The 17,913-nt window shown below is 44.9% G+C and overlaps 1 protein-coding gene across 5 annotated transcripts in view; it reads left to right on the top strand.

Annotated features, from left to right (window-relative positions):
* The window catches only part of DENND1A (DENN domain containing 1A), a 268,662-nt gene that overhangs the window by 174,356 nt on the left and 76,393 nt on the right, over nt 1-17,913 (top strand). For all 5 annotated transcript variants that reach the window (XM_082208835.1, XM_082208833.1, XM_082208834.1 and 2 more), the window contains 2 exons: nt 34-79; nt 10,073-10,174. In XM_082208835.1, coding sequence (XP_082064961.1) covers nt 34-79; nt 10,073-10,174 — 148 coding nt within the window. The remainder of the gene's footprint in view (nt 1-33; nt 80-10,072; nt 10,175-17,913) is intronic.

Raw genomic sequence — 17,913 nt, 5'->3', positions numbered from 1 at the left:
CAGGCTAAACCAGTTGTTTCTATTTTGTTTCAGAGCTCCAATGCCCTACCTCATAGGAATACACCTAAGCCTGGCCGAGGTAAGGTCTTCTGTTCATCCTTGATTTCCTGTAATGGGTTCTTATCTTGACTTGCATAGTTTTATTTTCTTCATTGTTTTCTTTAAAGCACTTTTACCCTGCTCGTTAGTCAGGGGTGGGGAAACTCCATCCCATGGCACTAATTAGGCCTGCCTGACCATAATTGTCAAGCTACAGTCACCTGCCCCATCAGGTGGGAGCTCAGGTGAAGTTGCATCTGGGCCATAAAGAGTTTGGCAGGACTGCCAGTCAGTTGCTAGACGCCATCAGCAAAGCCATTTGCAAGGCACCTTGAAATCCCAGCTACAGGGGTACCTAAGAACAGCCCTGTTTACTAACTATTCAGTTTAAGAACTCTACAAAACCAGAAGTGGTGCCCCGGTTTGCGAACTTTACCTTGATCTAAGAACAGAAGCCGAACGGTGGAAGGCCACCAGTGGTGGGAGACCTCATTAGGGAAAGCGCGCCTCAGTTTAAGAACGGTTTAAGTCTAAGAACAGACTTCCGGAACTGATTAAGTTCGTAAACCGAGGTACCACTGTATTAGCTGATTTCCAGGGTTTGAGACAAAATGCAGCACAGGGCTTTCTGCAAGCCTCGGGGATCAGCTGACAGTTGGGGCTTGAAAAGAGCTCTGTGCAGCTGAAATCCCAACAATCAAATTCCGAATTTGCCTGGTGCAGCCAGGGGGCCTGGGGGAAGCTGTTTGTGCCTCCTCCAACACTTTGAATGCAAGCTGCTACCTGTGAAAAGGAAGAAATGCTCCATTTTTATACAGAAAAAGCAGTTTGTATTTAAAGCTGTTTGAATACAAATGCTTTCACCACAGAAGGGAAAATGCTTTGCTTTTAAGACTATTTCCCCCTCTGCATAAGCTGCAAAGAGGCTCCATGAAACCAACTATCAGCTGATAGGCGGTTTAAATGAGTCTCTTTGATGGCACACTTCAAGTGCCAATCAGCTGGTTGGCGCTGAAAGCCGATGTTCAGAAGTTGCTCTATAAGTGATGGTTACAGTGACCACTTTGGAACTCCTTATGATGTCAGGTGATTGACAGATGGGTGGTTCCACCTACCTCTCAGTTGGACCATGTTTGTGGGGGAGATAAGGATCTGGGCCACTGGCAAGGTCCTGTTCCCCATCCCATTCTAGGCCAAAAGCCCCTCAGGGTGGAAATCTGACATTTTATAATTTGAAAAATGCCATGCACATGTGTGGCACTATATAAACGATAACTTTAAAAAATGTTGCCCCTCCACCTACAAACAGATTGTTTTCCTATTTTTATTTACCAACTACCATAGAATTTCAGCAAAAAGTCTGTGAGACATTTAGTTTCTTACTGAACATTAGTCAGAAAACCAAAAACAGTCAGTGAAAGATTCATAGTTATGGAAATAAACAAATAAACTTAATGGATTGATCTGGTTTCCACTTTCCACAGCAGGAAGAAATTTCACAAGTACATCCTTACTTAGAGCCATTAAATTTAAAATGTTTTTCCAAGTTGCTACAATCAAAAATGATGGACCGCCCTCCCATCAGATGTCAAAGGAATAAATAACTGTCTGACGTTTAGAAGACACCTGAAGGCAGCCCTGTTTAGGGAAGTTTTTAAATGACTGATGTTTTAATGTATTTTTAATCTCCTGTTGGAAGCCCCCCAGAGTGGCTGGGGAAACCCAGCCAGAAGGGCGGGGTATAAGTAAATAATCATAATCATAATAATTACAATTAATTTTGCTGTTCCTTTACATGACATACCTGCTCTTAGTGGACAGTAAGTGCACTGTGACTATATCTTGTTCTGAATTCTGACAATAATGGTAAAGTATGTTTACCTTTTAGCTCCATGTACACCTGGCAATCCACTAAGAAATGTGACAGATACTCTAGCACTTGTACAAAGACTCCCTAATATTCTGAGGAACGTTAATACATGGATTGTGCTCCATCTGGGGGAGTGCATTTCACTGAGCTTGTGTAAAGGCAACCCTTAGATCTCCCAGGTACTCAAAATACTGATGGAGCTGAACAGGAATAACCATAATATTTGGATTTAATGCAATTGATTGACAGGAAGAAATATCAGCACGGTTATTTGGAATAAATCATCTTTCAGATATTGCAGTAATACTATTTTGGTGTTGTCTGGGCTATACAGATAGGGAATTGAAAAACCTAAATTCAGAACTGCAGCAAGGAACTTGTGCTGCCAAAGTAGCATACAACTCTCATCTCATCTCCCCCTTCTCCTGTTCTTTGCATAGACTAGACCTGAGGCCTACCTCCTTTATGTTTGTTTGTTTGTTTGTTTGTTTGTTTGTTTGTTTGTATTAAAATGTGCATCCTTCCTTGTTCGGCAAAATGTCAGCTCAAGACAGCTTACAGTATCTTAACATAAAAAGATGAGTTACATTCAAAAAACAAACTAACAGTAGTAAAAATAGAAAAGTAAAGAAGAGAAAATCCAGAACAATATTAACTAAGGAACGCCTGCTGAAATAATAGTTTTTAATTCCTGCTTTAAAACTATCCTTGAATCCACTAACAATTTTAGGATTGCTTGGGATGCGGAAAACATAATCAGAAGGCAATGAGTTGGGAAACAGGGCACCAATGGAATCATTTTCTGGCCCTGACTTTAATGGTGTAGAGTGTTGCTTGAATGCTCTTTCTCTGTCCCACGAGGATGACTTAAAAGTAAGGAATGTCATGCAGACTCCATAACATGCAACCCTCCCCCTCCCCAACTGTTCTTGCAATTCACAGTATTTATTTGCGATTCTTTCCTTCCCCATTTTCAGTGATGGAAATCACCTTTCCCAAGCCACATTTGTGAGTCTTTACAGATACTTGTAAATAGCATGTAGTCCCCTCACCCACCTCCATGTTTTAGATCAGAGTACTTAGCTGTGTGTAGGACTTGAGCACACTGTGCTAAATGAATGTGTTGCTGTGGTAAATCTAGAGAGCAGCAGCTACAGTCTCCCATGCTCGGTGTGTGTGCTGATCACAAGGCGTCCTGCCCTTCAGTTAGCTTACTGTGAGGTAAAAATCTCTCGCTGCCCAAGTGGTGGACTTCAAAGCAATGTGTCTGCTTAACCTTCTCCAAGGTTTGCTGCTTTAGATGCAGGCTATCCCTAGTGGTTCTCTTGCCCTCTCTCTGCTGAGTTCGAAGAGGCATTCATAGGCGAATTTTACACAGTAAACCAGGCCATGGTTTAAAGCAAATGCGTGGGCTCCCGAAGAGGAAATTGTTGCTTCTTTGCTCTTTCTCTGGTCCTGCTGTTGTGCCACTGAGGGCATCTGACCTGAGGTTTGTGACTTGTCTTGCTCCAGGCAAACAGCGAACTGCAGCCAAGTCTAGACCTATGGCTTACTGTTCAAACTTAGTGGTTTGAACAACACACTAAGCTAAACTATGGCTTAGGTCACTGTGGCACAGCAGCAGGACGACCATGAGCCCATACATTCACACTAAACCAAGGTTTGGCTTAGCATTACATGAGAACTGGTCCATAGTTTCCCAAGCTTCCTTTTGTTTTGTTTTACAAAAGTTCATCAAGCGGTGTCCAACCTGTTTCAGGGCGGTTCTTTCGTGAAAAGAACATGAGCATGGTGGTGTTTCACATGAGCCCTAAAGCTAAACAAACAAATAGATAAAAACGCCTCGTGGGGTGACCATCTTGTTCTCTCTGATTGGCTACCGACAGCAGCCAATCAGATTTCCCTTTAGAAGCTCCCCAGCAAGACAATGTGAAGAGACCCACCCCACCCCACATCTGGTGATTAGAGAGGGGGGAAGAGAGCACTTCCAAACAAGGAGACTGCATGCCTAGTTGCCATGGTGGGAATGTATTCTCTTTGTGTTCATCTAATATTTTTTTAAACTCCATGTTGTGGCATTGCTTAGGGACAGGCCATAGTTCAGAGAAGAGCATATGCTCTGTCTGGAGACGATCCCAGCTTGGATCCCCAGTATCTCCAGATCAAAAGGATCAGGTGGCAAGTGGCAGAGAAGACACCTCACTACCTAAAATCCTGGAGAGCTTCTGCCAGTCAGACCTGACAGTAGTTGGCCATATGAACAAATAGTTTGACTTGGCATAAAGCACGTTCCTGGGCTCAGTGGCCATGGCAAATCCCGTGGCCATTTAGGTCAGTGATTTGCGTGAAGCACCGCAATCTTCTCCATTTCCACAACTTTTTTCAAAAGAGTCCTTTTACTTTCACAGAGTGGAACAGTTCCTCTCTCTTCACTCTGCATGGTTGACATTTTTATAAACTATTCTCATAAAAGTTTGGTGTTCCATGTAACTCGTAGTTGAGTTGTTTTGCTTACTGTATTCTGCTTTCTGTGTTTATTGGTAATACTGCTCAGAATCTGAGAACTCTTACTCCAGTCTTCCCCCATTTCCTCCTAAAAGGAGCGTGGAGAGAGGTCCTTGGCTCACTTTTATCTAGACCCTTCGCTGTCTGCCACTATCTATATATCCATCTGTGTTGGAAATATAGGTAGACTTCAGTTTAGTGCTCGGAATCGTTTGGGACCACTGTAGAAGCAGCAGTTAACCTGCTAATGCAAGTAGACAAGAGTATATTTGAGGGTTAAAATATCAAAACACATCCATAGGTTGTTACATCTAATTTGCTGTGACTGGAAGGCTCTCTGGTGAGATAAAGTAATCTCTGTTTTTAGTCCAAGAGCCTGTTTTTGATTTACAAACCCACTTCCCCCAGAGTGGAATATGTGGAGCTTTGCACAACTCCATATTTTCCAAGGTTTCTATCATCACCTAGTCAGTCATTCTATATGACTCCCATTTAGCCATCCGTAAAGCAACTTCAAAGGAGAAGGGAAGCTTATAAGCCGCTGCTTGTAAGCAATGTTGAATTCTGTTGCATGAATAATGGAACACCCCTTTACTGCACTAATTGAATTCATATTAGGAAATAATAAGTGTTTAGCACTGATAAATAGCTGGTAGATAACAGAATCGGATCATCTCACACAGAATTACCTGGCTGTAAGTTTTGCTGGCCAAAACTGAACCTTTTTAATGTTCTTTATGTTCAGCAGCCATTTTCAATCAAATATTATCTTGCCATTCCTTGAAGGAGCTTGGACCAGCATCCACATGGTCTCTCCAAAGGTGAAAGAATGTACCTTCAGTCTCTTTACATTTCCAACATTTATTTTCGGGCAAATGATAGATTTTTGCAAGCTTGACTGGGGTCATGTACCACCTATAGATCATTTTCATAATATTCTCTCTTAGGGCATTGCATGCCGTAAATTTTATACCTGTGGTCCACAACTGTTCCCAGTCAGCAAACATAATGTTATGTCCAACATCTTGTGCCCATTTAATCATAGCAGATTTAACCGCCTCATCCTGAGTGTCAGCGATAAGTATTTCGGGCATCACCTGTGTAGGATCAGGGAGGTGTCTGTACATCAAGGTTAGCTGACTGGCGGAAGAGGGGGAAGAAGCGCAGGAGGGGGTCAGAGGCCACCTGCTGGGCATGGATCAAAGGCTTGAGAGGTCAAAGAGCACTTGGAGCTTAACCATATCTTTCTGGGAAGTGGCTATTTCAGATGGCAAATCTGAGGGCGATTTTTCATTAAGGCCTCTTTAGTGCTCTGTCAGCCCATGGAATAATAAAACGTGATATCCGCTGTTCACCCCACCAGCTCCAGATTGATTGTTGTCTGCCATGCTGCAATGATTTGCGGGCATCAGAGGTACACCTTCAACAAGCCCCAAACCGCGCACTTCACACGGAGGCTAGTGCACTCTTCTTCCTGGTGGTGGTTGTGAACAGGAACACTAATCATTTTCCCCCAAGGATGATCATGCACTCACTTGCTGGTGAGCCTGGCACAACTAGGCTAAGGTTACCAGATTTTTTTTTCAATGAATCCGGGGACACTTCAATTAATTTAATTGATTGATTGATTGATTGATTGATTGTTTAAATACTACACATTTGGGACGTTGATGCTGCAGCGATGGCGGTGGCAGCGGGGTGGCTGCCACCTTGACCTCAACCGCCACGTTTCCCCTTCCACCAAGGCTTCTATCTCCTTTCTCCATGAGCCTGGGCAGCCCCTGAGTTGTTGGTTGTTCAGTGGTGGTGGTGGGGAAGCGGTGCGCAGTGGGTCAGGCATGGAAGGCGGAGAAGGAGGGCTGAGAGTGGCGGTGGCGAGGCTTGGGCAGCGCAATGCCTCCCTTCCCATCAGAGCAGCCCAAATCCCACTCCTACTTGCATGCAAGCAGGAGGGGGTGGGGGATCCCTCAGCTGGGAAGGGAGGCTTCCCATTGCCTAACTGAGAGATCCCCGCTCCCTCCTGCTTGCAAGCAAGCTCTGGTAGGCAGTGTGCAGCCTCACTTCCCAGCTGAGTTGCTGGGGTCAGAGAAGGTGGAGGCAGCCCGGAAGCTGCGTCTTTGAGCCCCTGCACCACCATCATATGGGGACTTCTGAGCAGCTCCTGAAGGCAGCCAGAGCTAACTGTTCCAGGCTGTTGAGAGACTGCCGCCACTGCATTTCCCGGGGACATCAGATGAAATCCGGGGACATTCTGGGGATGGAATTTCTCCAGGGGCTTATTCACAAATCCGGGGACTGTCCCCGGGAAATGGGGACGTCTGGTAATCCTAAACTAGGCTCATCTCTTCCATTTATTAACAATGTTCTCTTTGCTTTCCCTCGTCAAAGGAGACTTTGAGTTTTCGTTGATAGATTTATCAGCTCAGACTCATGTTGAGCACTCTGTAGATGGTAGTTTTTGAGATGAGGGCAAGTTTTCATCAGTGGAGCTGAGAATTAGAGGTAGTCTTTGTTTATTATTACTTTTTGCTGTTTTCATTCTCAAACAACTGTAATTGAGCAAAAAAAAATCAGGTTTGATTCCTGGTGTTATCAAGTCTGGCTGGGAAGGGCTGCTGCCTAAATCTTGGGAATCCATTGATAATCATTATGGACCAGGGATAGGCAACTCTCAGCCCCGCCAGGTGATATTGCTGTGCAACTTGCATCAGCCCTGGCAGGCACGACTAGTGGTTAGGATGATGGGAGTCGCCTTGCACCACATCTGGAGGGCTCCCTATCCCTAGTGGAGGCAGAACTGGCAGTGCATTTCCAACTCTGGTGTGTTTCTGAAATAGGAAAACCACTGTGTTTGTCAACAACAGAAGGCGCAGTCCATCTGAAATAGAGCCATTCATTGGGTCATGGCTGCAGTTCAGACTGCTACATTCATCATCATCATCATCATCATCATCATCATCATTATCATCATCATAGCCATACTTAATTCTCCAGTTAACTGTAGAAGAATGTCCATCTTACCACAGTGGCAGTATAGGTCAATATAGCCACTAGTTTCATCGCCAGGAGTTACCAGTTGCTGTTAGAAAGAACCATAATCTTCTGTTGTTATTCTTCTTTATTTTGCCTTTACAGGTTGATTCTTTATTATTTGTTTTAACAACAATTGATGCTAAATAGGAATGGGAGCCCTGAGATTTTCGAATAGCAAACCTGAAGATGACTAAGCACTGAGGCAGATATAAGTGGAGCCCATTTTGGGGCTGCTAGCATCATACAAACCAGGATAGCATAAATCCTATACCTTGACAGTCACGTTTGCTTGTGATGTTGCATGGAATTCTTAGCTGTAGAAAGGAAGCAAGAACAATGCCATTCTCAGTGCTCCATGATGTGATCTGTTAATTCCTAGCACTCCGCAACATGAAGCAATTCCTTTGAGTTTTTGCAAAACCATTACGTTTGTGAAATCTCACAAAAACTTGCCTGCGAAATCAAGGGCTGTGTGGAGCTGCGGCTCATGAACACAGCAACACATAGCACCTGCTGATAGTTTACAGGCACAGCATTTCAGACCTGCTGCTGCAGTTTGTTTGGGAAGTTGAGAAGTTTTCACAAGTCCAGGTGCCATTTCTAATTTTTAAATCTGCCTTTGTATTTTCCCCCTTTCTTCCCCTTCAGGAGATGCTGCTTAAGTTTGTAAACTCAGTAGTAAACCACATTTTTATTGGTGACGGGGGAAGAGCAGAAAAGGGAGCTGAGCCTGGGCAACCAGTGGGTGGGAGTGGGATTTTGTGTGCCATGAAAAGCAACAGTGCAGAAGGCAGATGATCTACCAGGACGTTTGACTGTGCTAGTCCTGTGCTAGCACCCAATTCCCATGTTACAACATCTCCAGTTATTACTGGTTTGTTTGCAGGCACAAGCTGAAGTGCTGGTTATAACCTACAAAGCCCTCTATGGCTTAGGCCCAGGCCATCTGAAGGAACGAATTCTCCCATATGAACCATCATGGGCACTGAAAACTTCTTGGGAGGCCCTTCTCAGTCCCACCCTCCCCCTAGGCACACTTGGTGGGGACACAGGTGGTTGCTCCCAGGATTTGGAAACCCCTTCCTAATGGGGCTAGACAGATTCCCTTCTCCTTGTCCTTCCACTTTTATTCTGGCAGACTTTGGGGAACTGACTGACCTGGGATATAAATGAAATAAACTATAACGACGATGACAACAGTCCTGCCCATTCATTTTAATGAGGCTTGCACTGAAGAGCTCCACAGTGCATGCACACATGTGCATTTATTATTATTATTATTATCATTAGTGGTAGTAGTAATCAGATTTCTATACCGCCCTGTACCCGCAGGGCAGTTCATTCATGTATGTGCACATGCCATTTTGGGTTTTTCCCTTCAGGCACTAAAATGCCTTGGGCTGGTCCTAAATCTGAATGTCCTGCTGTGTGCAAATGGAAGGCTGCTTCAGCCACTGTGGAGTCCTGGCATTACTTTATGCTGCAGCTGAAATTCTGTGGCTGCCCCCTTACTGCCTTTTGCGAGATCCAAATCTGTTTCTGCTGTCAAAGTGTAGGAGGAGGCCTCTTGCTCAGCCCCTTTGACCAAACTTCTGGCTTTAGTTAAGTCTTTACCTGAAGACTTTTTTGTTGTTGTTAGACCTATGAAGAATCATTTGGCTGTAACTGATCATTTTTGTAGTTGTTGCTTAATTTCCCAAGCCAGGAAGGTGCCAGTCAGTTGCTGTGCTGCTTCCTGGCTCCCCAAAGAAGCAAGTCTCCTGAGCTGGATTTGAGTCTATCTGATATGTGTTAAGCAGATGACCTTTTGGTTCTTTGAAGCTGGGGGAGGAAGTGGTGGTGGTGGAAGGCCCTTTCCCATTATTTCATAAGGCAACAATCCCCTTTGAATCTCAAACCACCCCCACCTGTGACTCTGCTGCAAATTATTGGCTGGAAATTCCCAACTTCTAAATATTGGGCACTGTGGGTCATATTAAAAAGATTGTGTTTGCCAAACTGAGGAAAACCAGACCGACAGCTGACTGTCTGTCTGTCTGATTTTCTAAAGAGAAACTTTCACAAAGGTGCCCATTGTTTTCAAAAGTGTACCCATGTTCATTTTTGTACAAATGCAGCACTGGTCTTAGGAAGGGCTGAAGAGCATTTGACTTCTGAATATCTTAATTCTGTTGTGAATTAGAGAAAACTCTTGAGTAACCTTCAACTTGTAATCCAGCAAGGAGAGGCAACGTGGCTCTTGGGATTGCCTGCAACCTGCCCCAAGGCTTCCACTACAGATTGTGTGCCTGAGCAGACTGGTCATATCTAAGATAAAAGGGGAGAGGTGACCCATTGCCTTGGGTTGCCACCTCTGCATCTTAAGACCATTGGAACAGAGAAGAGAGGAGGAGGCTGGGCTGGATCCCTCTTTCTAAGACCAGATGAACATTAAGCCAAGATGCTGTTGATTTAGGGTGGCTGACAACATGTGTGTTTGAGCTTCAGAAAACATGATGTGAAAGTTTGATATAGTAGGGAGAGAACAGGGATCTGGCAAGAACTAAGCAGATGTTATGTAGGGGTCCATAGGTGTTAGGCTTAAGTAATGACATTGTCCTTTTATCTCAACTTCATCATTTTCAGAAAGTCCGAAACATGGCCCTGGAAGATGTGGTCGTCCTCAACGTTGACACTAACACACTCGAAACTCCTTTTGATGATCTTCAGAGCCTGCCAAACGATGTGGTGAGTGCAGTGGTCATGGGTGAGGACAACGCCTTTGTGTAGTCTGCTTCTGCCCCTCCATCTTCAACCCTCATCTAGTCCTGAGAGACAGTGGAGCCGGGGAGGTGGGGGAGAAAGAGGGGGGGGGGTGGCCCTTGACTCTCCACCAGCCGGACCTCTTCCTCCCTCCTCCTGCACTCTGTTCTTCACCCTCCAATCCTGCATCTCCTCCTGCCTCTGGCTCTCAGCTCCTGCCTGTTACAGGCTCCCCTAGATCACTGATCTCTTCTTTCAAGTCAGTCTCCACCCCCACCCCCCTTCTCCAAGTGCCCACTCCTCATTATCCAGCCACCCAACCTGAGTGTCCAGCCAGTCTGCGGCGCCTTCCTTTCTGGTGTGTTCCCTTGCTTTGGCTGTTGTTCTGCCCCTTGTGGGGGCTGGCTGCCAATTTCCCCAACCAGTAACATGGCTGGTGCCACTGCTTCTCCCTGCTCCATGATGAAAGACATCCAGATCATCTTGAAGTCACAATAATAACCATCCCCACTGATTCCACCACAGGCTTCCACAGCAGACCAGCACTGGGAAACCTCCAGATGTTTTTGGACTCCCACTATTGTTAGCCCAAAGCGTCATGTCCAGAGGTCAGGGATGATGGGAACTGTAGTCAAGCAATTGGGGAGAGGGATGTCACAGGCTGCCTACCCATCCTATAGAGATAGGGAGCCGTCTAATTCTAAGCTCTCTTCCAGAGTGGAAACCTGGCTGTGAGCTTTGACACTGCTGACAATAAACACAGCACCTTTTCCTAATATGAACACTATGAGCACAATCCTTAGGCAGTTATTCCGGATTTCCCATTAGGGGAGTACCTGAGTCTTTCCTAAAGGTGCTTCACTTCCTTTTTTTAAAAAAAAGTTTTTTTATTCGATTTCCACCAATTTTTTTAACAGACAGAGCAACACAAACAAACACAAAAACAAATAACAAGTATAATTTCATATCCTTATTTTCTTATAACTTATTTCTCCGACTTCACCATACCTCCCCTTTCTGCATCCCATTTTAAAAATATTTGTTTCAACAAATCCTTACTCTTAGTTTTATCTAATTTATAACCTCCTTTTTTCTTTCAACCTAACCCTTACAACTGTTAACCACTTAATTTTCTCAAACCAACGTCATTCTAACATTCATTAATTTTGCAATGTTTCTTAAGATAGTCCTTAAATTTCTTCCAATCCTCTTCCGCCGCCTCTTTTCCCTGGTCGCGGATTCTGCAAGTCATTTCTGCTAGTCCCATATAGTCTATCACCTTCATCTGCCATTCTTCCGAAAGCTGCTTCACTTCCAGCTGGACTGAGCTTTGAACTGGGGTCTTCTTCCATAAGTCCTTACCTGCTGTGCTTCACTGGTTCTAATTGCCGCTTACCTTACTTTACCCTCTTGCAATACTTAATTTTCATTTTTACCCTCCCAACCACTCTGTGGAATAAGTTGGGATGGGAGGTGTTGACATGCCTCCAGGCCACCCAGTGACCTTCTTGACTGAGCAGGCCCTTGGACTTGCATCTCCCTCACCTCCAGCTCAGGACTCTTGCTGTTGCGCCACAGTGAGTGTCAGCCGTGCCTGGGGAGGAAGCTGCAACTGGTGGTCAAGAGGTCACGACTCCCTGTTTTCTTTTAAGCACAATGAGCTCCTCCCTGGTTTCCTTCTGTGCAGTGAAGGTGCCAGCTGATGTCCCCCTTCTTGGAGCAGGGGCTGGATTCAGGCCCTTGCACCCAGGGATATGATTTGTCAACAGTCAAGTGGAATATTTGATTTTATGGGACCTCATGAAAGGAGCCATTGCGAGAAGGCAGCAGAACATCATAAGAGACTTTGCCAAATAAACCCCAAATTGAGAGCTTTGGAATGTCATAAATTTTAAGAGAGTTCCTTCCGTTCATTTATTTCCTTTTATAACACAAGAGAGCTGCATTTCACTAGTTAAAAATTTGGGTTTCTGTGGGTCTGCTTGAAGGCTATGCTTTTTATGATCAGCATCACCATCACCATCGTTATTGTCATCTTTTGTTATTCTTGTGGTGCTTGTTTTGGAAGGATGTTTGGGGCATCGCAGAGGAAGTGCTGGCAGCAATTTCCATTTAACCAGCTGGAAACATATGTGTACACAGCCTGGGGTTTCCCCCACCCCATCCCAAATTCAGTTGGGTTTTAATAGCATCTGTAACAAAGCTTTAACTAGCATCCTCTTGCTTTGAGTAATTAGTGTCTTCTGACATGCCCACTGTTGTTACGTTAGGTACCCAGATAGGGAAGCTTTCTCCTCCGCCTTGAGACTGTTCTCCATTCTGGCTTTGACCACTAGAGAGCAGATATCTTGCTTCTGCTTGTAATTGGATTTCTGTCAAGTGTTTTCATGCTTCATGTGTTTGGAACTCAGCCTGGATCACATGGTTCCTGGCTGCTGGGGTATGTATAAATCCGAACTTTCACACACTTCTTTTTCCCCTGGGGGGAGCAATGGGGTCTGTATCAACTTGCATCCCCTGGGCTTGTGCCTCATGAAAGCCATTGAGAGGTGTTGAAGGCCACGTATATATGGAATCACCCATGCGCAACATAGATGCAAATATTTCGCAGGACTAAAAATGCCATCAGCTTACAGAAACGCTGAGTGTTTTGTGAAACTCCTGAGATCACCAGTGATGAACTGATGTTTGCTTGGGCTGGGTTGAAAGGGAGCTGCTGGCATCTTGCAGTACAACTGCACATCATGTTCCAAACACCAGGCACCCTGTGTCATGACAGCAACCCCAGTCTCAAAGGAAGGAAACTCTTCCACTGAGGAATGAAAACCCAGTTTCATTACCTCTCCAGTTGCCCAGCACCTGAGCAGGGATGCAGTTGGCAGTCACCCAGCAGTGCTTAAATTCTTGATGAACTTGCATGTGTGAGCCTTTGGTCATTCAGAAAAATGGCTCCATTCCATGTGCTCCGTTGGGGCCAGAGCTTTGTCAAAGGAACTTCCATTATTCCTGGGGTTTGCACTGGGAGCTGCCCCAGTTCCTGCCTCACCTGGCCTGAGCTGCTGCCTGGATTATCTGCTGCCTGGGGTTGGAGTCCGCATCACCCCCCCCCTTTCCTCATACCTTCTTCTGGAATCTTCAGGTGCAACGCCCGTGTGCTTTGCACCTCTGAATCTTGTACTCATCTATCGGCAGGAGCATACTTGCCTCCTGAGAAGGCATCCTACAAGGCCAGGCCGGTCGTCCCTCTGCCCCACGTTCAAAAGATTTTATATATATATTTTTTAAAGTACTACTTTTGGTTAAGAACAGGAAAGGCTACCTGTCGCTATGCGGAGAGGTGCAAAATGCAGCCATTTGTCCCTATTTATAGTTTCGATTCGTTATGTGAAGAGCACCTTTGGGTGCCATTAATCTTTCTTTAAGCTACCAACTTATTTGATTTTAAACATTTACGTCCCACCTTTCAGTAATTGATTTCAAAAACAGTTAACTGAAGTCAAAACAGTTAAACCACATGCATCAATTAAAAAGCAGCTTAGAATCATAGAATCATAGAATCATAGAGTTGGAAGAGACCACAAGGGCCATCGAGTCCAACCCCCTGCCAAGCAGGAAACACCATCAGAGCACTCCTGACATATGGTTGTCAAGCCTCTGCTTAAAGACCTCCAAAGTAGGAGACTCCACCACACTCCTTGGCAGCAAATTCCACTGTCGAACAGCTCTTACTGTCAGGAAGTTCTTCCGAATGTTTAGGTGGAATCTTCTTTCTTGTAGTTTGGATCCATTGCTCCGTGTCCGCTTCTCTGGAGCAGCAGAAAACAACCTTTCTCCCTCCTCTATGTGACATCCTTTTATATATTTGAACATGGCTATCATATCACCCCTTAACCTCCTCTTCTCCAGGCTAAACATGCCCAGCTCCCTTAGCCGTTCCTCATAAGGCATCGTTTCCAGGCCTTTGACCATTTTGGTTGCCCTCCTCTGGACACGTTCCAGTTTGTCAGTGTCCTTCTTGAATTGTGGTGCCCAGAACTGGACACAGTACTCCAGGTGTGGTCTGACCAGAGCAGAATACAGTGGCACTATTACTTCCCTTGATCTAGATGCTATACTCCTATTGATGCAGCCCAGAATTGAATTGGCTTTTTTAGCTGCCGCGTCACACTGTTGGCTCATGTCAAGTTTGTGGTCAACCAAGACTCCTAGATCCTTTTCACATGTACTGCTCTCAAGCCAGGTGTCACCCATCTTGTATTTGTGCCTCTCATTTTTTTTGCCCAAGTGCAATACTTTACATTTCTCCCTGTTAAAATTCATCTTGTTTGTTTTGGCCCAGTTCTCTAATCTGTCAAGGTCGTTTTGAAGTGTGATCCTGTCCTGTCCTCTGGGGTGTTAGCCACCCCTCCCAGTTTGGTGTCATCTGCAAATTTGATCAGGATGCCCTTGAGTCCATCATCCAAGTCGTTGATAAAGATGTTGAATAAGACCGGGCCCAAGACAGAACCCTGTGGCACCCCACTAGTCACTCTTCTCCAGGATGAAGAGGAACCATTGATGAGCACCCTTTGGGTTCGGTCAGTCAGCCAGTTACAAATCCACTGAGTGGTAGCATAGTCAAGACCGCATTTTACCAGCTTCTTTACAAGAATATCATGGGGCACCTTGTCAAATGCCTTGCTGAAATCAAGGTAGGCTACATCCACTGCGTTCCCTTCATCTACCAGGCTTGTAATTCTGTCAAAAAACGAGATCAGGTTAGTCTGACATGACTTATTTTTCAGAAATCCATGCTGACTATTGGTGATCACAGCATTCCTTTCTAGGTGCTCACAGACTGTTTGCTTAATGATCTGTTCCAGAATCTTCCCTGGTATTGATGTCAGACTGACTGGGCGGTAATTATTTGGGTCCTCTCTTTTCCCCTTTTTGAAAATAGGGACAACATTTGCCCTCCTCCAGTCTGCCGGGACTTCGCCTGTTCTCCAGGAATTCTCAAAGATGACTGCCAGTGGTTCTGAGATAACATCTGCCAGTTCTTTTAATACTCTTGGATGCAGTTCATCTGGCCCTGGAGACTTGAATACATCTAAACTAGCCAAATATTCTTGCACTATCTCCTTAGTTATTCTGGGCTGTGTTTCCTTTGCTGAATCATTTGCTCCAAATTCTTCAGGTCGGGCATTGTTTTCTTTATCGGAGAAGACTGAGGCAAAGAAGGCATTGAGGAGTTCAGCCCTTTCTGTGTCCCCTGTTTGCATTTCACCATCTTCTCCTCTGAGTGACCCCACTGTTTCTTTGTTCTTCCTTTTGCTACGAACATACCCATAAAAGCCTTTTTTGTTGCTTTTAACCTCTCTAGCAAGCCTGAGTTCATTCTGTGCTTTAGCTTTTCTGACTTTGTGTCTACACGTGCTGGCTATTTGTTTGAATTCCTCTTTGGTGGTTTCCCCCCTTTTCCATTTTTTGTACACATCCTTTTTTAATCTTAATTCAGTTAAAAGTTCTTTAGATAGCCACCCTGGCTTCTTTAGGCACCTTCCACGTTTCCGTCTCATTGGTATTGCCTGTCGTTGTGCTTTTACTATCTCCCTCTTAACAAACTCCCAGCCATCATGAACTCCCTTTCCTTTTAGTATTGCTGTCCATGGGATCTCACCCAGCACTTCCCTAAGTTTTATGAAGTCGGCTTTCTTAAAGTCAAGAAATTGAGTCCTAGTATGCTTGGCTGCTTCTTTCCGCTGTATAGTAAACTTCAGAAGAGCATGATCACTCGCGCCTAATGATCCTTCCACATCTACCCCACTAACCAGGTCATCAACATTGGTTAGGACCAGATCTAAAATGGCTGTTCCTCTTGTTGCTTCTCCCACTTTCTGGACAATGAAGTTGTCTGCAAGGCCAGTGAGGAATCTGTTTGACCTTATGCTCTTGGCTGAGTTTGACGTCCAACAAATATCCGGGTAATTGAAGTCCCCCATTACTACTATCTCCCTTCCTTTTGCATGCTTGGCCATCTGTTCCAGGAAGGCATCATCTATGTCCTCCGTTTGGCTTGGGGATCTATAGTAAACTCCCACAATGACCCTTAATTTTGACCCAAATGCTCTCACTTTGGCTTTGAGGTTCTAAATCTTGGATCTCTTCACAGGTATACACATCCCTGACATATAACGCCACTCCTCCTCCTTTCTTGTCTGGTCTGTTTCTCTGAAATAGATTGTATCCCCCCATTATTACATTCCAATCGTGGGACTTATCCCACCAGGTTTCAGTGATGCCTATTATGTCATATTTAGTTTGCTGTACCAAGAGCTCAAGCTCATCTTGTTTATTTCCCATGCTTTGCGCATTAGTGTAGAGACATTGAAGTCCATTAATCATTCCCCCGTGTCTCTTATTTAAGGATTTTTTCCTCCCACCACTAGGTCCGCGTGCTGTTTGCTCCATTTGGTCTATGACATTTGGATGATCATCTTCATTAATTGATAGACTCCTACCTTCAGGAGCACTGTCTCCCTCCCCCACATTAGTCAGTTTAAAGCCTCCTGATGAGGTTTCTGAGATTTTTGGCAAAAACATTTCTCCCAACCGTTGTGAGGTGCAGCCCATCACTTGCCAGAAGTCCATCTTCAAGAAACTGTAGTCCGTGATCTAAGAATCCAAACCGTTCCTGTTTACACCATTTGCGAAGCCAGCTGTTCACTTCCACTATTTTCCCCTCTCTCCCTGGGCCACGTCGTTCAACTGGGAGGACAGACGAGATGACAATTTGTGCATTTAGTTGCTTCAATTTCCTGCCGAGAGCCTCGTAGTCTCTTTTGATCTTCTGGAGGCTATTGCTTGCAGTGTCATTGGTTCCCACATGAACCAAGAGGAAGGGGTATTCGTCAGTGGGTTTTATGATTCCTTGCAGTCGTTCAGTTACATCTTGGATCTTAGCCCCGGGGAGACAGCACACTTCCCGAGACATCTTGTCAGGCCCACAGATCACTGCTTCTGTTCCCCTCAGTAGGGAATCCCCTATCACCACTACACGCCTCCTCTTGGGTTTGAAAAAAACAACCAAAGACTATCATCAGAAATTCAGCAACGAACAGCAAAGGTAATATTAAAATGTTTCCTTTTAAGAATTCATCAGAACAGAACAGGGTTCATACAGTATCTAACAGCAAATAAAGTAGGCACCAGGTGAGTGTCTGCATGGGAAGAAGCCTATTATTAGGGTGCCTTCATTGGAAAGCCCCAGCCCCCCGTTTGGCACCCAGCAATCTGCTTAGGGCAGGGGCTTTGGTGGTGAAAATTGTACCACTGGATGACTTTTTTCATGCCCTTATAAAACTTTGCATCAGTGACTAAGAGGAATTCAGGTTCCTTACTTGGACACACACACCTCACAGGTTTCATCTAGAAGTGGAAGGAGCCTGCTATTTTGGGAACACAAGAGATGCGCTCTCTTTTTTGGAAAGCGAGTTTCAGATGAGATCTGAACAAAGTTGGGGATTTCTTGGAGGAAACACACCACACAAAGCACCAGACCCTTTAATCAACAATGTTTCGGCGCCTCAAAATGTTACTCAGAGATCAGCTCTTGTGAACAGGCTAATTGGCTTGTATTTATTTTATTGTGATTATTTTATTCTGTCAGTGAAGTATCCCGTCTTCTTATTTATTAGTATGGCCTTAGGAGGAGGAAATCTCTCTCCCTCTCTCTCTCTCTCTCT

Source organism: Podarcis vaucheri, assembly GCF_965113315.1.
Source record: "Podarcis vaucheri genome assembly, chromosome: Z".
NCBI classification, from domain to species: Eukaryota; Metazoa; Chordata; class Lepidosauria; order Squamata; family Lacertidae; genus Podarcis; species Podarcis vaucheri.
Note: the sequence above shows the minus strand (reverse complement) of the source record. Positions and strands in the feature narration are given on the sequence as shown.